Genomic DNA, 23,119 nt, shown 5'->3' with positions numbered 1-23,119 from the left:
TACAATGAATGACAGACTGAATGGAGAGGAAGAATATTAAAATTAATTCAGTTAAGCATTTACTGTCCATTGCTGCATGCAGTCTCTCCTTTCTCACTCCAGCCTGCTGGCTCCTCACCACTCTTCAGACAGACCAAGAATCCCTACCTCAAGGCCATGCACACACCTTTCCCTTTGCTTGATATGTCTTCTTCTCAGACATCCACATGGACTGCTCCCCTACCCTGCTGATAGATCATATCTTTCCTGAGGACTTCCCAGACTCTGTGTGTGAAATGATACCCTTGTTATTCGATCACCTTACCCTATTTCTTTCTCTTCATACACAAATTAACACCAGGCATTATGTATTTATTTACTTGCTTGATGACTGTCTCCTCCAAATAGCCCAATGAGAGCTGGAACTTGACAGTTCTCCTCACTGCTGTAATTTCTGTGTCTGGCACAGTTCTAGCACAGGATAGATGCCAAATTAATATCACTTGAATAAATGAATGATACACTTGGATTATTTCATTTATAACCTCTGTTTTCCACATATAGAGAATTAACTAGATGGTTATTATAAACTCAAATCGGAAAGCTTAGCATCTGACACATGTAACATGAGGTAATCATTTTCTTACCTTCAGCTGTTTCATTCTAGTTGCAACGAAAGCATTTAATGGTATAACAAACACAAGGACTGCCACCCCTGCTAACACTGCTGGACCCAGCTCCTGCCAAATGAGTGACATGGCCATCAGGATTTGAAAAGGGGCTGACCAAAGGAGATTGACATTTGCCGTCAAGTCCATGAGTTGTTGGGCATCTGCTGACATCAAGTTAATAATTTCCCCAGTGGAAAACTTTTTTCTAGAAGCATTAGATAAAAGTAGGGCCTGGGGAAAGAAAAAGAAGCAAAATACTTAAGAGAGTTCTGTAGATCATGCAAATATGTCACCAAGAGCTCTTCACAATTTGCGGATTGCAAGACTACGGAAGAAATCAGTTCTAGATTTCCAGCACTGAGCTTTCCTTCTGCTTGTTGGCACTCCTATAATGCTAAACCATCCAAAGTTTATCAATACAAAGTACACAAGTAAATCAATGAATATCCAATGATTATTAATTTTTTAAATGATACAACACCAATTCTTAAGGAGATTATTATAACCTTGTTGCAGAGTTTAGCCCCCTCCTATGCACATATCCTACACATAGGCTGATTATAACAATAGCTACGAAGGCCATGGGAATTTAGAAAGATAAAAGTGTTAGAAAGGCTTCATGGAGCAGATAGAAATACTCCTTTTCTTTTTTTCCAAGGCCTAATTCTCACTCTTCCTCTGTGTACTTTATTTAATACTTGTAAATTGAATTCAATATCCTCCAGGTTAAATATTGGTAACTTTTTACCAAGGTTGATATTAGAAATTCATTTGTTTAAATTCCTACTTATCTAAAATTCCCAGTGAAATGTATAAATAACTAAAAATAGTGAAAATTCGGTATTTGTACTGGAAATGAAGCAAAAGACCATACATACACTAAAAGTTTTAAGGAATTTCCACCACACTGATTCAAAGAGACAAGACTGAGAGCTGGGTCTAACAAGAGTAAATGAGATAACAGGAGGCGCTCAAAATCAGTTCATTCAAGGGAAGGATATAGTTTAAAGTGGTAAAGAGCATGATTAGCATGCACAAGGTCCTGGGTTCAATCCCCAGTACCTCCTCCAAAAAAAGTACATAAATAAATAAGCATAATTATCTCCCTCCTCCCAAAAAACAAAATAAATAAACTTAATTTTAAAAATAGCTTAAAAACCTATTTATTCAATAAATGAATAATATAAAGCCAGGGAAAACAAGCACACAGACATGGGAGGTTCACCAGGTATCAGGTCCCCCTAAGCTCCATGGCTACCACAATGTTCAATCCTCCTTTACATTTCAACTAGTTGTGCTGATTATTCTGATAAAACAGAATAAATACTACTCCCATAAGAGGAAAAAAAGCGTAAAAATACTAGCCACTACGATAGTTAAGCCTCTAGGCACGTCTCCTCCAATTGTAGCTTTTTAATCTTCCTAAGTTATTGACCACTTAATGTGGCCAAGTAAAACAATGGAAATCCAAGAGCAATAATTCTCATTTCATTAAGATTATGGCATTTTTTTAGAGTGACCCATTGATCTCTACTAGAATCCACCCCCAACTTACCATTTATAAACAAATATAAACTCTTTTCTCCCACTTTTCTTTCTTTTTTTTTTTTTAAGTGAAAGCAAGTTTATTTAGAGAGATACACACTCCGTAGACAGAGAGCAGTCTGCCTCACTCAGACGGGAAAACGGCTTAGGACACACACCCTCCACAGACAGAGTGCGGACCATCTCAGAAGGTGAGCGCCACAGAGCGAGAGCGACCTCCCCTGCTTTTCTAAAAGAAAAAGATAAACAGTACTAAAGTCTTTATGCAAATACTAAAAGATTGAGTAGTTCAAAGAAATTATCCAAGGAAGCAAATAAATGCCCTCCTATTGGAAAACACACACACACACACACACACACACACACAGAGCACAACTGTCCCGGGCAAAGTCCATTAACAATTCGCAGGGAATCTGGGCAATAAAATAAAGTCCAACCGTTTTTTTCCTTTTCTTTTGGGCTTATTCTGGTTTCCCTTCCTCATAGTGGGCCGCATGCAGGGGCCTTGCCCCACCCCAGCCCTTCAGACCAGAGTTCCTAGTGCAGAACGGCTGCCCCCGTACTTCTGCTCAGGAACCGTGTGCAGGAGCGCTGCCACCAACACCGCAATTCAAGACGGCAGCGGCACTGAGCGCAGCTCTGCCAGTCCCGGGAGAACTCTGCCCCCTCCCCACCCGCTGAGAAGAGCCCTATAAACCAGCCCTGCCCACAGCCTGCCAGGGAGAGCTTGTGTTCCAGAGTGAGCTTGTGCCTGTCCATTCTCTGATCAGAGAATGAAGCTTTCCTTTGCTTCTGAACTGAATTTGGTTTCTTCCACTGGCTCGAATGACACTGGGCAGAAGGACCCTTGTCGGGGATCAACTCAGGAGGGTAAAACACAAGTATGTGACTCATCACTGTTTTAAACTTCACTCACTTCATCGATTGAATTATGCTCTAAGAAGACTCAGATGAACCAGGTATGGCTCCCAGCCTCACAAACCCTTTATACAGACAGGAAATGTCTTGTTTATTACTGAGCACAATTCACTAATGGTTCATTTTATCATCTGGTGATGGAATTGGCTTTGCAATTTTACGTTCTCCCTCTTACATAGCTGTCCCTTTCTGGACTCATTGCCATGGCCCTGGTTTGTATTTTTATTTCCGGAACTACTGAAATAGCTCCAAGGTACTCCTTATTTCCAACCATATCATTCTCAATTCTTTTCTCCTGATCATCCACCCCGTGGCACAAATGAATCCCAATTTCCTATAGAATTAAATTATATTTTTACAATATTTTTTTCAAGGTTCTTTAAAAAACATGTAATTTCTTCTGTCTTACCACTCTATCCCTCCCCATTATCCTGTACATGAAACAGAGCCTCTAGCTAAATGAATCTATCAATCATCATCTTCTGAGCAGGGTTTGTACTCATTTCTGTACCTCCTAACCCCATGTATTTCCAACAGTAGAACCTCTGCCTCATGCAGTTTATCCTTCAGACCCCCATTGCAGAATATTATGCAATGTTAACCATGATATTTTCCTCATCATCCTAGCAATAAGTCACAGATGTCATATAATGTAGAGCTGAAAGGGCCCTAAAAGTTTCTATCCCAGTGATTCTCAAACAGTGGTTGTCAAACTTCTAATGAGACATGATGTACATAAAGGTGGATCCTCATAAATCTAGGAGAATTCATTTTTCTTCAGTTCTTTTGTATGCAGGATTCTCTTTCTGACTCACTAAGTGCAGGATTTGGATTCTGCCTCACCTCTTTCTGACCACAACTAAGTATCTCTATTTTAAAGAATGGAACAGACTTTTATCAATTTTATTTGTATTTTATAATTACCACAATTAAGGGAAGAGCAAACCTTTAAACCACTAATGTAGGCAGTCCAGACATGGTCATTAAATTTAAATTTACTTTAAATTAACATTTTACTTCCTTAGTCTTACTAATCACATTTCAAAGGTTTAACAACTATATGTGACTAGTGCCTACCGTACTGGGCAGTGCAGATAAAGAATATTTTTTAAATCACAAAATCTTCTATTGGATGGCATCTGATGGAAGAATGCCCCTACACTGCCCGCATTAAGCTGAGGACTAACTGATGCTGCTTTTGAAGTCCTCAAGAATCCTCATGGAGCCTGCACCTGGGAGCTAAGAGTAACACAATCTGAGATTTGAGACCCAAAGATCAAGTGGAAGGAGACCTATGTTCTTTCCCACAAATTTTAAAAAATGATATTCCCTGAACTTTCTTCCAAAGTAGCAGCAGTCATGTGGATGGATACAGAACAACAACTTTTGAACATCCCGCCCCCTGTCAAGAAAAGGGTATGAGGCCAGCTTTACCCTGGTCCAAATACAAATCCCTGATGAAATAGGGCCAATGTCACATGAATATGGGTCATCTGATGCCACTCTGAGAGCCCTTAAGGATCTTGAAGTTATATAAATATGATAAAAAAAATGGAATCATAAAATCTATAAAGGAGAGGGGAAATTTAGCAACCCCGATTAGTCCCTCTGGAAAATGGATGTAGGCTAAGAGACTCAGAAGAAATGCTGCCTTATATCAGAGCCACCTGCATGTGCTATCCCAGGGCGTCCTAACACTACAGGTCATAATGTCTTCTGCAGCTTGTTTGATGGACTTGGAATTAAATCTTCATCCTTACTGCAGGATCCACTAAACCAGCTTGGATTGCTGTATTCCTTTGATCCTTGAGTGCCCTTTGTTGTCAAACAATCTCTAAGGAACCATATGGTCTCACTCCTGTAGACTCTGCTCCCTCTTACATTATCTCCAGGGCCTCTTTGCCCTTGTAATGGACTCACTCACAATACTTGATTTTCCTTTTTATTTCCGACAGCTTGCTCTAATTTTTACTGCAGTCTACTCTTTTATGATTGTAAATCCACCCAAATCCTATACCTAAACTCCATTGCTTTAATCAATAAATGAAATCCTTTTTGACATGGATCATACATGGAAAACAAGTGTTAGCATTTACAATGATTCTTAGGCTCTTTGATATTTTTTCCCCATGTTTGGATTTCTCAGAATTTACAGCCTCTAGAATTACAAGTAGGGCAGCCTCTCTGACTCTGTATTTGGGCTGTATTACAGTGCTAGCTCTGCTGGAAGTTCAGTTACATTTCCTGGCTCAATTGGTCTTGGGTCATTCCAGAATCTCTAAAATCACTCTATGCCTCCATTTTGGCCTAATATGGTCTGTAACACTTCATGCTCAGGTCAGCCCAAATTATACTTCCTTCCGCTTACAGAAATTGTACAATTCTCTCAAAGACCATTTCAAGGCTCTTTTCTATGTGAAACCTTCCTTAACTGCCTGCAAACATTGTAGATTTCCTGCATATCTGATCTCTTATAACTGCATTTATTTGCACACATTTATTGATATGCTAATAGTTCTCCCCAATTTCTTGAAGGCAAGGGCTCATTTATTCATTTCCTCAGTCTTCCAACCTTTATAAAACTGTGTAAAAGCCACTCACCTAGATGCTAAAGGTACAACAGGTAAATAAGTTCCTATTATAGATCTGAAGAGCCCATAATTTATAGAGGAGAAAAGAGTAAAAGTACAAAATACACTTAATTGAATAACTCAGTGATGACTACAGAAGTGTGGAAGCACTTTGATTGTTATAATTATGATGTAAATAAAAGGCTCTGGATGGTAAAGAGGTGGTATTTAAAATTGTATTTTCAAGAAAGGACAAATAAAACTTTAGGGTCATATGAAGTATAAGGATCAGTCAGGTTTTGGGGTGGGGGTGACAGGACTTAGCGTGAAAGAGAGACAGATGTTTGTATAGAGAAGGATGGCTTGTTGCAAGAAAAAACAAAGTGAGTAGAGAGAGAAGGAAACAGGTAGTACGTAGAATGAAAATGATCATGGGAAAAACAAATTTAATTGATACACAAATTTAGATTACCACGAAAACATTCAATTCCATTCGTGTTCAGAGGAGGAGTTAAGTGATATAACAGTGGACAAAGAACATCATTTAATTTCATAAATTAGAGTTGACTAGAAAGTGCAGGGACTATAGGGAGAGAACCCTATAGAAAAATTAATGCAACCAGTATTAATGAGCCAAAGTTCTTGTACAGCAAAATAAATGTATATTCAAAGGACACATTAAGAACTTTTTAATATACTCTTCTATTTTTTCAGTTCTCTTATTTTTAAAGCACATAAGGATCGACTTCATTTAGAAGGTGGGAATTCCTTCAATCTTTTACCTTTTTGTAGATGAGTCCAATTACAGCTGTCTTAATTTTTGCTGAAGCGAGCATGTTAAAACGTTGGTATTGCTGAAGGATCAGAGTTTGCAAAACGACGACAATGAAAAGCACCAAAGCATAACCGTAGCCACTCCAGCCAAAATTGGGGCCGTGTTCGCAGAAAATGATCATTTGCCTGAATGTCACACGCAAATGGAGAAAAGGGAAGAAATGTTAAACATCTGAAGTAGTTGAATGTTTATGGGAATTAAGTGCTGTCAAAATTTACACACACGAGCGCACAGACACATACGTGCGCGCACGCACACAAACACTCTTGCCTGTTCTTTGTCTCTACTGGCCCAATTTGGCATCCTTCCCCCCTTTATTTTCACTCAAGCATTACATAATAAAGTAGAGTCAATGATTATTTTCATTGGCTTGTAGGTAGAAGGTTATTTGGTACAAGGTTAATTTCTACTTTTCATACGCTAATCTCATCAATTAGTTAATTGTTCTGTTCTGACTTCATCATGAAAGTTGAGACATGTGAAATTTCTCTTTTTTTCCCAAAACCATGCATTTTGTGAAATATAGGGAAACATGACAATTAGAACTTAAGCAGGGAATCTCTTAGCATGGCAAACAGACACTTTTTTTAAAGGCCTGAATTGTATCTCACTTCTTATTATTTTTATCCATATGCAATTTCCCTTTCCTCTACCTTTACTAACTTCCTCTTAAGTTTCATGACAACACAGTCATCATGATTAAGGTCAATGCTGGGTACAGCCAGATAACCAGGCTGGTCCTAGCCATAACTCTCTTGTTTGCTTATTGTCCCTCACTATAAACACTGATTAAAACTCAGAATGCCTGATGTCCACTGTTAATAACATTATACAGGTGCTCCCAACCTTTTAAAAACTGCATCTGTGACTAAAAATAATAATTTTTAAAAACTACACATACTCTACATAATGGTGGAAACAACTTTGATATATACTCTGAGATACCACAAATTACTATGTCATTTATTTTGCAGGCTTTGTTCTTGGTCTACTTAAATAGTTCCTCTTACTTGGTAAGTAAAAGGTATAATATTAGATATTTTAGAAATGTACCCTTCCCACTTTGAACTTTGGAGGTGCACAAATGTGCTTTGTCATTGTAAACAGACACTTTGAGTGAACTTAACAGGTTATTAGAACCAGAAGGAAACCATATGTGATTAGGCAAGACTATTCCTAATTTTTCCTAAGAAAAATGAATTTAAAAACTCATTTTTAATGTGTTTACATTTTCAAAGTGGAAAATAAAAAAATAAATGGCTAAGCTTTGATCTATTTTATTAACAGCTTGGACAGCTAACGGATGAACAGTTAAAAGTAATTCGTGTTGCCTGAAATGCTTTATCAAACAAGTACTTCAAAAAATTATCTTTATTAAAATTGTACCTTGGAACTAAATATATGCCAATGTCTCTAGAAATCCTATTAAAACTTCTAGTCATTGAAAATTCCTATTTTTAGTATTATACATTTTCAATGACACTAGTGAGCTATTTGACATAAAAACATACACAACAAGAGGTTCTATATTTTTAGTTGATCTTCATCAGATGCCATTCATTAGGAAACCAAATTACTTTTACAAAAGCAACTTACTAAAAACTTTCTTGGTTTCAGAATTAAATTTCCTGAAAGAGGAGAACTGCACTTCTTACTGTGGATGTATCTGTCAGTGAGACATTTTCCTTTCTCATAAAGTCAAACAACTAGATGACTATCACCAGGTATTAATATGGAAATACTAAAAATATTTCCAGGAAATACTATAAATAATATGTGATCAGGGCATGGTAAAGACCACAAATCTATATTCATGACATCAGATGTAAATACTCATTTTTTTGTTTGACTGACACTAGAATAAAATCCATGTAAGTGGGAAAAAAGAATAAGCACCGCAATCAATAAAAAACACATTTCTTCTACTAGTAAATTAATGAAAGTATTATTTTTATATGCTTGGTTATTACACATGAGACATGACAATGCATTCTCATCCTTGAAGATAGTCCTCTCCAGTAACTTTTCTCTCTATATATATATATCTCAGAATTAGCTTTTAAAATTAGTTCCCCTCAAGCTCAAATTATGATCATACAAATTTGTAAAATTCTTTCTTGTAACTCAATTGTCCCTCAATGTGGGGATTTTAAGCTTATCCAACTACTCTAGAATGAGTGTTTCTTGGAAAAGCGTAACTTGGATAAGCCCACTTATTCACTATTTCATTCAGGAAATGTGTTTGGCTAGGAACTAAAGTCACAAAGATTGAATAACATAAGATCCCTTACCTATGGAGGCAGAGTTCATAGTCTACTCAGGGAGAAAGACATGTCAGCTGACTCATTTCAGTGCAATATTAAAATGACTGTTTTGCACATATGCTCAAGCTAGTGTGTTATAAAAGTATGTGACAAAATTAAGGAGACCATTCTCTACCCTACAGCTGAGGACTTAGCAATTCTTTAGAACCCCATAGACTGCAAATTTGGGGAGAATATGGAGACACTGAATTGCCATGACCTATAGCTATTTTAGGAAAGATAGTGGTTCTCCAATGAGCTTCTTGAGCAGTAGTCATTGGCAGATGGAAATCAGAGCATGACTAAGAATGGCTAGGAATCCCTTGCTACTCATTTTGATTTTGAAACTAACTCCCCTCCTTTTGGATCTGAGCTGACTTAAGGACTTGCTGGACCAAAATAATATGGCTAAAGTGACATTCTGATATTTCCAAGCCTAGGTCATAAAAAGACTTGCCTAAGCTTCTTGGAATGAGGAAAGGAAAAGGTGAATGGGGTGAAGCCCAGGGGGAAAGAAGTACAAGCTTCAGAAAGTCCTCTCTTGGTGGAGTCACAGAGAACATACTTAATCCCCCAGCAACAAGCCGTGGCAAATATGTGACATCTTGTCTACCAGGGAAGCCCATTAAAGATTCAGCGTGCAGGGCGCCCTTTTCCTAACACACACCAAAATCCCAAACTCCCAGAAGGAAAGCAGATATCCAGCATGGATCATATTGATTGTACAAACAATTTGGACATACTGATCCACTCATCAGTTAGCGTTGTGGAGACCCTCCTGAAATCCAAGTTCCAATCACCAGCCAAAGCCCCCACCCCGTGAGCAGGCCTTCCAAAGGATACAGTCAGATCTGCAATTTTAATTCTTTTCTGCAAAATGGCTAATACATATTTCAAATTTAGCAAATTCCACTCCCTACTCTACTCTTTCTTGAGCCTTCTATATACCTCAGTAAACGGTAACTCATTTACCTTGTGACTTAAACAAACAGTATGAAGTCATCCTTCACACCTTTCTTCATCTCTCAACCTCCATTCAATCCATAAGTGGACTGTGTTGACGCTACCTTTAAAATAAAGCCCAAATCCGACCACTTATCACCTTCACCACCCAGTTGAAGCTGCCGTTGACTTTTGCCTGGATTATATTTATCTTCCAACAGTTGCTTCTTCTTCCACTCTTGGTCCTTACTTTATTCTCCACACAGAAGCTGGGGTGATTCCTGTAAAACTGAGGTCTCATCATACCAATCAATGCTCAAAGTCTTCCAAAGACTTACACAGAGTAAAATCCAGTATCCTCATCACATTCCACAAGGCCCTTCAAAAACCTTCTTACCCCACAAAACTTTCTGACCTCAGTCTCATCACTTCCTCTCAGCTTCTCTGCTCCAGCCTCACCTGGCTCCTATGGGTCCTCAGACACCAAGCACACTCCTGCCTCAGCGCGTTAGCCCTCTTTGCTCTTCCTCTTTACAACAGATATGGCCTTGGCTTCTTCTCTAACTTCCGCTGGAACTTGGCTCAAATGTCATCTCATAACCAATGTCTCACACAGAACACCTCACACAGAACAGCAACTTCCAACTCCCCAGGCCGGCACTCCTTACCCCCTTACCTGGCTGTACATTTCTTCCCCCTTAGCACTGATTAGCTCTTAATATCATTCATATTTAGTCATTTGTTTATTATTTATCTCTCCCTTCTAAGTGTCATCAGAACAGGGGCTTTTTGACTTTTACTCTATCCTCACAGTCTACTTAGAATAGTGTTTGGCATATAGCAGGTGCTTAATAAACGTTGGATAAATATGTGCCTGGATATTACTTGGGGTTCAGACAACTCAGGATTAATTCTATTTTCATGAATTAAATTGTTCTTAAAGACTCCAACAACTTGGAAATACAGTCAAAGCAAAAAAAAAAATATAATTATATATTAAATATATTATGATATAAATACATAATTAAAAACATGTTTCCTTGTGTTTCCTTCATATGAAAATTAGAGGTAAGGAACTATCCCCTTGAAAGAGATGGCATACAGTCAAGGATTCAGTTTCATTGTCTGCTTGTGAATCCTTACAAATAGATACAATGGAAATACTAGTTCTATAGTGTTGCATAGATAAATTCTTTAAAGTTTTCTTTAAATGTGTCTATGTATACATATAAATACATGCACATGCATATATTTACTTATATTTACATATTATTACCTTAGCTGATAAAGCACAATTCCCAAAAGACCCACAGCTAAGAAAAATAGTGAAGGTATGAATCATTTCATTTTCATAGCATATACTGAAGCCAGATTGACTGGATTTGAATCATAACTCTGCATTTTTTGGCTGTGTGGCCTTAGGCAAATTATTCAAATTTCTTTGTCTGTTTCAGCATTGTGATACTGGGTATAATATTACTTCCTATGTCATAGGATTGTCGTAAAGATTTAAGAAGATAATTAATATAAAGATTTTAAAACACTGCTTAGCACATGTCTGGTTTTAATATAGTTTTGCTAAAAACTATATTACCATAATTCACACTCATATTTGCAGGGAAGCCTAACAGAATGCTTGTATCCTAAATAAAATTTGTAATAAGAAACTTCCCCCACTCTTTCTTACTACAAGTTTTACAGTGAAAAATGTGCTTATCATTTACCCATGGGAAGGAAAAAAAAAAACTTCAACTTACTTCATTATGAGTGGACTAGTGAAGGACAAAATAACAGCAAACACTTTGAATAAAGCAACCTGAATCAGGACGAACTTAAAGGTGTTCCACAATGCACACAGTAGAGATGGTTTCCTGGTATGTGTCTCTTTATGAAACGATGACTACATAATTGAAGAAAATAAAAACAATGAGAAAATAGGCCAGAATGAAGACATAAAATAGATATAAGCTAACCATAAAATTAGTAAGGCAATCCAAAAATAATAAAGCAACAAGAAAGGAATAAATTCAGTTGAACTTGAACATATGACCCATATCATTGGTATGGAATGTCTCCAGACCACTTGGTGTTATTTGTATCATATAACATAAATGGAAAAGAAATAGTGGTATTTTATCACTCTTGTGAGTTTTGAAACTGTTTCAATAAATGTTTTTATATTCAAACTACATTTTCTTTTGGGGAAGTCTAAAGATATGTGTGTAGATGCAATGTTGGATGTGAAGTACTTATTTCTGCCCAATAAACTTTGGCCTTGGCCACTACATTTCTTCCTCTGACCAGTAGACATAAAGCTCTAAGATACAGAAACCATCTTTGCCACAACAGATGAGAAAAGATATTGGTGAGCAGCCAAAGATTATATATATATCAACACTTTTGCTCCTGAATTTTGAAAGGAAGGGATGATAAGTAATTTGACGACAGAAATTAGCTACGATAACAACTAATTGCACTTATGGAGATGGCTTGTTATTTCACATATTAAAAGGATTTTTCTATATTAATAATAATAATAATTTCATATTGGAACAAGCTTTATTTCATTTTAGTCAGTAATTAAGTACTAAGTATTTAACAATTAATTACCTTTACTTTTTGCCTCTCTTGATACCTTAAAACTTCCTTCCTCCATTGTTTTTCAAAGATGGGACACACGGTATAGGAGGAATCACTTTCATTTAGTTCAAAAAGATCTTCTCTTTCCAAAGGTTTCTTATAGCCTAAAATAATTATTCTAAAAATGAAAGAATAAGGTGAACAATTCAGCAAAACCAACAATAAAGTTAAAACTAATTTGCATGCATTTTTTTTCATAGTTTGATTTATAAATTATCTTATTGATCAGGTTGCAATGACTAGATTGTGTGTTTGAAAAATCATACAACTTTATCTTGAAGTTCAATAATGTATAATCATTTTTCACAGCTTTTAAAAGGGCTGTTTAGACGTCCAATTATTCAGTGAAACACTTACTTCATTTAATCATCTCATCTTGGAGGTACCAACCTACCCTGCCTTCCTTACTAAAATTTAAACAGCTAACTTTCACAGTAAGATATTCACTCCAAAACCCACACTGCCTTTTTAGGCTTCTATCAGAAGAGAAATAAATCCATCCTCTGCACCTGCAACTTCTCCTATTCAACTGGGGTTTTATATGCCCTTTGACACTTGACTTTACAGAATGTCCAACTAGATGTGGAGTCCCTGTATCTGCCCCATAAACTTGGGCCTCAGCCATGTGACTTACTTTGACCAACAGAATATGAGCCAATGTGACAATGCCATTTCTGAGTTGATGCCTTAAGGAGTATGGCAACTTACTGCCAGCCTCTTAGTACCTCCACTCTCCTCCATTCAAAGAGCTTGTCCAGAGTACATAGTGAATAATTATGCAAGAACAATGGGTCTAAACTGGGACTGGCCCTGGCAAACTAAGATGCATGGTCTAGTCACACTACAAATGTTATTGTGACAGACAATGAATTATCCTTACCCTACAGCCATCCCTTCTGCCTGAGCATCTTCCTACTAGCCAACATTTGATATTTTTTCAGTTGAAAATCTCTTGAACACAGAGTATGTCCTTATTCCAGCCACAAAGTTAATGAATTATAATTGGCCTAAACCAGTCCTGATACTCTCATTACCTTTTCCCTGGCATTGAGAATATAACTCAGTTACGGCTAAGGAAATCTAAACGAAAATCAACTGAGAAGAACTTTCTTTTTTCAAAAGAAAGCATAAAACTTCAAGAGGAGAAGTTTTGCCTTCCTTTTCCAGCCCTTTCCTCCTTCCTGTCTGTACTGAAGACGTAATGGTTGTGTGACAGAGAAGCCATCTTTGCCACTACGGGTGACAAGCCAAATAACAAGGATGGGGAGTGGAAAGAGAGAAAAGGCCTGGGTCTTTGATAACATTTCTGAGATAGTTCACAAGCCTATTCTCAGCCTTCTTCTCAATAACATAAGAAAATAAACACCTACTTGTTTAACTATTATTATTAGGCTATTCTGTTGCTTGAAGCCAAACACACCCTAAGTGATGTAGCTCAGATATACTCAGTTCATGAGCTTGATGACATGACTTGCTTAGTAATAAATTAAACCCCCATTTAAACCTGGGCCTTCTGACTCTATAGCTTCAGTTCTTTCCATTTTAAGTATATTAGCCCAAGAGACCGTGACAAAATATTACACTACTCCAAACTGGAATTGTTTTGTTGTCATTGTTACTGAACAGTATGAATTGATTGACCCTGGGATAGATTGAAACCCTGTGGAAACCAGATTCAATTTTACTTTTATTATACTACCTAATGTCATATTACAATTCATATTTAACAAAAAGGCTTAAACGTAATAAGAAAGGGACTTCAGTAATCATGTTTCTGTTGGCTCAATATGCTGGACATTTTCCTGCAGTGCACTTTTAAAAACATCTTAAGCAATAACCTACTTTTATGTCATATTAAGTCTTTCTATTCCATTCCACAAAATAAATATTCATTTTCAAAATAAGATTGCATTGATTTTCACAAAAGCATTTTTAATAACATTTACTGCCTCAGCATTTTGAGTTAGAACTGTGCAAAACTCAGCGGTTTTGGTTCACGGGAATAAGTGACCCCTGGCTTTCATGCTGAGTCTCCAAATAATGCAGCATCTAAAAGTGACACTTAAGCTGAATTGATTGTGATGTACGTGGGCTTGGTTATTTAACTCCTGTGACTTCCCTTTTCCCAGGTGTGTACTTCCGCCTTCTCTTTTGCTCTCTTCTGGTCTTGCTTTTACGCATAAGCATTCAGGAAAAAAGGAAGTGGTGCTTCTTTAAATCAACTGATGAAGCAGCTTTTTGGAAGCCTAGGACCAAAAGTTGACCCTTCCAATGAGTGAAATGTATGTAGCATGCAGCAGGTCCCATAAACTTGTGGACTTTAGTCCTAAAGCAGTTATAAAGGTACATATGTGCATCTTGTGACTTTTAGACAGAAATTTCTTTTCTAAGGGCATTCACTTAAATTACCTTTATCCTCACAACTCTCCAAAGAATGTGGAGCAATATTAATTTGTTGTTTTTATAGGTCATTAATAACAGAAACTCTAGGGACTGGTCACAGCATTTTAAATATGATGTAAACCAGTGCTAATTTAACCAAAGGCAGACAATGTGGTTAAGTGTAATATTTCTACTCTGTCTTCGATTTTGTTACATTAGGGAGAATTTTGAGTGCATTTAACATTAACAAGTATGCATGAATATCTCATCCAACTGATGTTAAGGGTAGTAAACTGGTAGCAGTTGGCTGGGAGGATGAGATGAAATGTAACTTGTGTAGATCAGTAATAACTGAATACTTGGAAAGTATAGACATGTAGTCACATAATCGCTTTCATTGTTGCTAATCACCTCTTTAAACATTTCTGGAAATGAGTGTATAATAGGAAAAGGCAAGAAGTCAATCTGTACAAAAATTGTGGGATTAGGACAAAGTCAGGTAATGTACAACTTTTATTAATATGTGAAGAAAAGATAGGACAGATTGAATAGTGTATCCCTAGTTAAAATAATCATTCAACTGTGACCTATAAAAACTTTATCTAGATTTTTACATGTATGTCAAGGGGATTATTCTATGACCATGATTATTATACACTGATGACAGATTATATTTGCTAATAAAGCCTTCATAATTAGTTGATCATCAAAATGATCTTGAGAGCTACTGCCTTAGGAATTAAGGCTCATAAGCATATAATTTCCTAATTATTTGTGTCATCTGAGCACATTTTGATTGAATTATTCATATAATTATGAGAGCTTGAATTTAGCCTAAGAATAATTTCTGACTTTATTCTGTTACTCAAAAAACAGATCTGAGAACACAATTAACCACTGTCTTCAAACATTCTCTTAAACAATGGCTATATCAACATCAGTTGTTTGAACAGCAGATAAAAAAGCACATTAGATTCATGCCAATGACAATTTCAGATAATGGCATGCCACGAAAATATTTCCAATCTAGTTCTGAGATGTTAACTTTAAACAGAAAATAAGTGTTATATTCAAAAATTATAACTTTCTGGTTGTTTGAGCTGAGATACAGACTTTAAGACACTGAGTTGCCAAATTTTAAAATTTGCTGTTTTATCTTGCTTATTAAATAATTTCAACTCCTTACTTTAGGCCTCCTAAAATGGTGTCTGTAATATTTAACAAAAATGCATATAGTTTTTATAGTTAAATAATAAAAGCTTTTAAAATATATTTACTTATTTGCATCATTTAAATTCCATGATATACTATAACTTAAACATACAGTCCCAAAATTTTAAAGCCAGTGTAGACATCACTCTTTCTCTCAAATCATGAATGAGACAGAACTCAGATTTGGAAAACATAATCTATACATATACAAATTTGAAAAATCAAATTCATTAAATGTAAATAGCCCCTGTTTACATAACCTTTTTTTTCTGGTGTGTTACTTAATGTAGCATAATGATGTAAAATTTTTGTCATTGTCTTTAAGTGATTCCTAGATTTGTGTAACTTGGAATGCTTATCATAATTCAACCTCTTCTGCCCAATTATTTGCTCATCAAGTATGTCAGTTTCCTACTTCAGCAGCTTTCATAAAAATCACCAATCATCTTTCCATTGCCAAGTTCAATGGAGAATGCTCAGTTCTTATTTCAGTTTACCCCTTTTCAATATTTGGCCCTATTGGTCACTTTATTTTTCTCCTATTTTGACAGTCTCCCTACCTTTCAATCACACTCTTTCCTTGGTTTGTCTCTTCCATTCTGAATTCTTAGCTTCCTTTGGAGATTTGCCCTCTTCTTGCTGTTTAAATACTGAGGATGCCCAATATACTGCCTGCTCATCCTATTCAATAAGCTCTTCTTCTGGATGATCTCAATCATACTCATGGCTTCAGCTACTGATCTACAGTCAATGACTCTCAAGTCCATATCCATAAGTCTGAGACCTACATACCCAACACCTGCTAGACATTTTTTATGGGGATGAGTCAGGCATGGGAAATTGAAACTTCTCCAGACTGAACTCACAATTTTTCACAACACTTAAACCTCACAGTTTTCTGAGCTAGAAACAGATTTATTCAACACTTCCTCCAGTTCCTCACTTCCGCATCCAATCAACTCTCTATTAAATAGGTCTTGCATCTGTCCCTTCCTCTTCCTCATCTTTATCATTACCATAGTTCAGACTGCAACCATAAATCTACCAGGATACCTGAAGAGCTTCCTAACCCCTCTCTCTGTCCCCATTTTCATCTCCTACATATCATACCCACAGAACTGCAAAAGTGATTTTCTCAGGTGTAAACAGGATGTCACTATCAATTAAAATTTTTCAGTGGCTTCCCACTATCTTCAGTATCCTAAAGAACTCTTTCTGATCTGTCCATCCAGCTTGATCTCTTGCACACCAACACTCTCTCCTGCTTCCATGGTTTGCATATGGGATTTGCTAACTTGGAATGCCACTTGACTCACCCCTACACATTTTAAATGTTGGGTTAAAGTATTAATTATTTATGTAACATTCCCCAACTGTGCCAACACGGTTACATGACACTCCTGAATATTGTGTTTCTCTATCACATTTACATTGCCTTTTGCCTTTTTGACTAATTGATGGTGAACTTTTTAATCTTTCTAATTCTACCATGAATTCCTGGAAAACAGGATCTAGGTCATTTATCTCTTGTATTTTTAAAGGTTAGCATAATGTAGAGCATATAGTATACAACCACCCTTTTTTATTTTTTATTTAAAGGATTCATCTACTCTTGAGAACATATTTAGAGGTGAAATTAGGCAATTTTGTTTCTACCAAAAGAAGAGCATGGAGCATTAAGTTAAGATGATAAATTTAGTTTCATAGTACCATAAAATTTTTGTTATAGGAGAAAAGAAATACATTTCTAAAGAAAGCTTTTGAGCCTGTAAAATTAGAAAAAAATCAACTTTCCTCACTTAATATGATTTAATTCTTGCATTAAAACCTTCATCACACATTATAGATGAATTATTCAGTGAGATAAACCACATTATATGTCTTGCTTACAAAAATGATTGTGTATGTGTTCTAATAGTAGGACAGGTAAGTATATATGAGAGTATTTCCAGTAAAGAGTAGAATAACAAAGCAAAACAAAACAAACAAACAAAAAAAGCAAGAAACAGGGACTCAAAAAAACTATCTTCTAACATCAAGTCAGCGTGCCTCTACCGGTGTACCAACAGACAAGTTACTTCCTCTCCCTAAGCCTCAATTTTTGTCATTTGTAAATGGCTATCTCATAAGACTTAGGGGAGAATTAAATGAAGTAGTATATATAAAATGATTAGAAGATACTTGATGGTAAAAGAATTATACATATTTTTGCTTTCCCCTAGTGCTAACAGGGATACAAATTCTATGAAAGAATATTGCAGGAGTATTAGTAGTCTTCTCTGTGGATGTTACTATACGTGCTGTATGTACTAGCATGTTACCATATGTAACTCCTTTGCAATAAATCATACGAGAAAAAAATCCTTACAAGGTTATTTTGTACAAATATTCATGCCTAGATTAGAGGAATGATATTTAGCTGTCATTTCTCTTGGAATCTTCCTCAGTGTGATATGCCACAACCAAATTAATAAAATGCCTACCTGCTAAACCAGGAATATGTCATCTTACTGAAGAATGATGCATTTTTCTCTGGACTGCATTTCTAAAAAGAAAAAAATATATAACAAGTAATGTATGAAGAAAATGCCTTTATTTTACATTTGAAATGTCTTTGTCAGCAAGTAGAAAAGTAAACATGAAATCATTTGTGTTTCAGCTATGTTGATATCATGATCTTTAAGGAATACAATTAAAATATTCTTGAATAGTGGTTGCACTAGAGGAATTTTAAGATTTCTCCTAACATTTATGCCTGTTTACATAGCAAGAAACCATGTAGAAAAGGAAAATTATTTTACAAATGTCTATACTGTCTCTATACACACACATCTATCTATCTATGTATATATGTAGTTCCTTGAATTATATGACCATGTATATATGTATATGCATATATATATACACATATAAGCTAAATTTAAACATTTTAATTGTTAAATTAAAAATATTTTGTCTTCTTCTGAAAAAATAGAAAAATGAAGGACTATAATAGGCATTTAGTTTACTTCCTTCTGTGTGTTTAATTGCATAATTTGTATAAATGTATAAATACATGCATAATTATATATTTATCACAATTATATAGTATTTGGGGAGGTAATAATATTTCCATAGAATTCTTCCCATTGACCTAGTGAGTTCAACCGAGAATAGATGTTTAAAAGGGAAAGCCTCAAAAGTAATAATTTTACATTTTCAAAGGTCAGCATCAATCTTTGTACTTTAAAAAGTTCAATTGATCACAGCATTCAATTTCATCCTTAGAAATTGTTCCGTATTTAACAATTTTTGCATTGATCCCCTCTAATCCAGTTCTGAGTTCATATTCAAGAAGTGTTTACCAAATTTTTACAAATTCTGATTCTAGAAGCAATGGATGAAACAAAATTTCATCCTGTACAGCAAAATGTCCTGACTGTAGAAGAGAAAACAGAACACTCACTCCAAATCTATTCTCTCAGTCACAGCAAGTGACATACTATAAATCATTAAATACATATGGACATATTTAGTAGGTATAGCATATTTAGTAGGGATTATATTTAGTATATATGCACAGTTGACCCTTGAACAGCATGGGTTTGAACTGCATGGGTCCACTTACATTTGAATTTTTTTCAGTAATAAATACTACAGTACTACATGGTTGATTGAACCCCCAGAAAAGAAACTTTGGATTTGGAGGACCTCTGTATACAGGCCAAGTATAAATTACATGCAGATTTTTAACTTCAAGGCGGCTAGGCACCATAATCTCTGTGTTGTTCAAGGGTCAACTGTAACTTAACTAATTGGTATCTATATATAACTGTTTCAAGAAGTAAACGCTGTGACAAATGTAAAACATTTATTACATGGTGGCCCCAAACAACCAAATATATGAACTATAATATCTTAGCTCTTGTTAGCAAACATATTATTTGGAAAATAAGCACATATATTAGTGGGGAAAATGTTCTGAAAATTCTCTGGGCATTAGTAAGCATCCCATAAACATGCCTTAACATTCACGGCTTATGGGCAATTTTCATTTGAGTGCTAGTCTTGTTATTTCTGAATTATGATGGAGGAGCAAGAAGTTTAGACTGTGGAACCACAGCACAGCCTGGGTCCAAGATTTAGTGAACTGTGCTGCTCTCAATCTTCCTTGGGTTCAACCTTGGGATGTGGCCTCTTGCGGATATGGTTTGTGTGATGCTACAGTTAACAATACCCCATAGCCCCTAATTTCAGGAGCTTCCTTTGTGAGTATTAGAGGAGGGTTCTGGGAACAGAGGAGGAAGCTATGGGCAAGTGGCAGTCCAAGCTAATGGAGAAGGGAAAACGTCTAATTAGCAAATGAACTTATGTTTCTTAATCATTTATTATGTGCCAGATTATGTACTAAGTATTTCATTAAATACAACATGTCTTTGTGGTGGGACTATTTCTGTCATCCCCATTTTACAGAAGAGGAAACTACGGCACAGAGTCAAAAAAAAAAAAAAAAAAAAACTTGTCCAAGATCCTCCAACTAAGAAGAGACTAGATCGAATCTGGTAAATTCATTCTACCTTACAGACATAATTCCACACTCTCCTAACTCTACCTATTACATGTTTGATGCTTCTTAGAAATACCATTCCCCTTGTCCACTTCTTTGTACTTCTCTTCTCCTGGTTAAATCTTACTTGTGCTTCAATCCTGTTTAGGATTTATTGCCTTTGGTAATTCCTCTCCTCCCGACCCAACCACCAAGATTCTGGTTCTGCGTTACCACAGCAATCTCAGCATACTCTTCAAGGAGGAATTAAAGGCTCTTCAGATCTGTCCTCACTGAATTTACCCTCACTCTTACCTGACTGTCCAACCATTTACTTACAGGTGCTTCCCTCCTGCTAGACTTAGTTTCGCCAGAGGACAGAAACTAGGTTTGATTTATTTTTATATTTAGAGGGCCTAGTTCATAACATGTTCTGGATGAATGAATGTATGATGAATCAATGTTAATTACTGCCAATAAAAATTTTTTAGAGGTTTTCTATTCATAGGTCACTATGCCATCCCCAAAAACTCAATCAGAAAGTCATGGTTTTGGTTTATAGGCTAGATTGGAATTTTATCTGAGACCTAGTATGTCAAAAATATAAAGTCTCAGCAATGAAATGTATTCATACAAGGCTTTCAACATACTTTGAAGGCATCAACTTTTTTTTTAAACTTGACATCAAAGAAATTACAAATAGAAAATGCAATTAAAACGAGTATTTTCAATCTTGTCTACATGGATTCTTGCTTGGTCTGTAAAGCTATCCAGATTGAGTAACAGTCAAGGAAATGAACGTTGTCAGAATCGTAGAGGAAGAGCCCACTGGAATTTGGGGTGAGGGAACTGTTTGAGTTGTCTAATTTCCCACAAGTCTGTAACTCACTGCCTTTGGCTACCTCTGCAGTTAGACTAATGATGTTAAACCAGCTCACCTGATTAAGCCTGCCGTCTCTATAGTGTGAGGTAAAAACAGTGCGATGCCCTGCTGGGGCTCTTGTACACTTTCAAGGGACTTACCTTTACTCTATAGGCTTAAAAGGGTACTTTACACGTAATTTGTCTTACTTTTAAAGAAATTTATAGTTCAATATGTAATAAGAAAAATAGCTGTCAAATTTATTTGACGCTTGGAGTTACTAACAAAAGCCAGGATTTGAACAAGTTCCCCTGAATCTGAAATCTTTTTTTTTTTTTAATGACTACAAAACTTGTCTTAAGGGCTATTTCTAAGACCTGGTCTTGTATAACGATGAGAAGTAAAACAAATGGAAATTTTATTAGGAAAATCTGTTCCCGATACACAAGGCAGGCTCATTTCCCCGAACTACTGCCTTAGCATCTGACTTCTATTGTGGAAGAAGCACGTGTTATCGCGGGGGGCGGGGAGCGGGCGGGGGTGGGGTGGGGAGGGGAGCGGGGGCGGAGCAAGGCACAGTTAAGAGTCCGCAGTTTCTGGATTTGCCCCCACTTCGGTGTCCCATACCATGTCAGTTAGCACACAGAAGTGTTACTTATCCCGAATCTCTCCTGTGGTTTTTATGGGCTCTATCACTGCTTGTGGAATTTCATCCCAACTTCTACTCCTTTGGTGATGTCAGGTCCATTCATTCTTTTCTCAAATGTTTGTTTCTATTTATGGGGGAGTCAATTATCCCTTCAAAGATGCCTCTTTCCTCCAGCAGCCACCCCGACTGAGGTCTTGATGGCTCAAGTTTCACACCATCCTGGGGAGTGTTCTTAGCTCTCCCTACTGTGTGTGTGTGTCTGTGTGTGTGTGTGTACGTCCGTCCGTCCGTCCGGTCTGTGGGTGATTACTACGAAAGCAGGTGTAAGACATCAGTTGACATTTCAGGGTCTGGACAGCCAGTTCTTCCTACTTCCCTTTCCCCGTCCCCCCACCCCCCAGCAACCCCAATTGGCCAGAAAAATCCCCCCGCCTCTCCCCTCCCGCTCCGGACCGAGCAGTTTTACCTGCGCCTGGGGGCCCCGGGGGAGCCGCGCGTAGGAGCTGCTGGCGCCCCACCTCCGCAGGCTGGAAAACATGGTCCGCGCGGACGCCGGCGACAGGAAGCGCAGGGGTGCCGCGGCTGTCACCTCTCTTGGCAGGGGACCGTCAGTCCGGGGCCTGGAAGGTGGGAGGACGCGAGCACCAGCCCTGGAGAGTCAGCTGTGGTCCTGCCCTCAGCCAGCCCTTCCTGTGAGCGCCCTGGGCGGCGGCCGGGAAGGAAGGGGGAAGGGGAGGAGCAGGCGTCGTGGGAAGAAATGGGACCTTCTGTGAAGTCCAAAGATCTCTGCCTTTCGGGGAGTTTGCACTGAACAGTTCTCACTCCTCAGTTTCCAGGGTTGCTCTGTTTCCCTTTGTAATAAAAGCACAAAACTCCTTCCTCCTTGGGTTTACCTTTATATGTTTGCAAACAATGTCAACACTGCCCACGCCCCAACAGAAAACTGTTAAGGACAACAGGTGTCAGTAGAATTTTACAGAATAATTTTATTGCCAGGGCTTTAAAAATTAAGAAACCAATGAAATGCTTCCCTCAGTACTAGAAAACAATAAAAAGTTTTATTCTTCAAATTGACTGTAAAGCTAT

General features: G+C 37.0%; 1 protein-coding gene across 1 annotated transcript in view; it reads right to left on the bottom strand.

Moving 5' to 3' along the window:
• The window catches only part of LOC102524746 (multidrug resistance-associated protein 1-like), a 75,025-nt gene extending 52,336 nt beyond the window's left edge, over window positions 1-22,689 (bottom strand). Inside the window, exons 1-6 of the mRNA XM_015249416.3 lie at window positions 22,500-22,689; window positions 18,481-18,542; window positions 12,374-12,521; window positions 11,521-11,663; window positions 6,466-6,643; window positions 627-881 (exon numbers count right to left, since the gene is read on the bottom strand). Of these exons, the coding sequence (XP_015104902.2) occupies window positions 627-881; window positions 6,466-6,643; window positions 11,521-11,663; window positions 12,374-12,521; window positions 18,481-18,542; window positions 22,500-22,571 (858 nt within the window). The 5' untranslated portion in view covers window positions 22,572-22,689. The remainder of the gene's footprint in view (window positions 1-626; window positions 882-6,465; window positions 6,644-11,520; window positions 11,664-12,373; window positions 12,522-18,480; window positions 18,543-22,499) is intronic.
• Between the last annotated feature and the right edge of the window lie 430 nt (window positions 22,690-23,119).

This window comes from Vicugna pacos, chromosome 1 (genome assembly GCF_048564905.1).
Source record: "Vicugna pacos chromosome 1, VicPac4, whole genome shotgun sequence".
Classification (NCBI taxonomy): Eukaryota; Metazoa; Chordata; class Mammalia; order Artiodactyla; family Camelidae; genus Vicugna; species Vicugna pacos.
The sequence above is the reverse complement of the archived record's forward strand: the minus strand, read 5'-3'. Positions and strand labels throughout refer to the sequence as shown.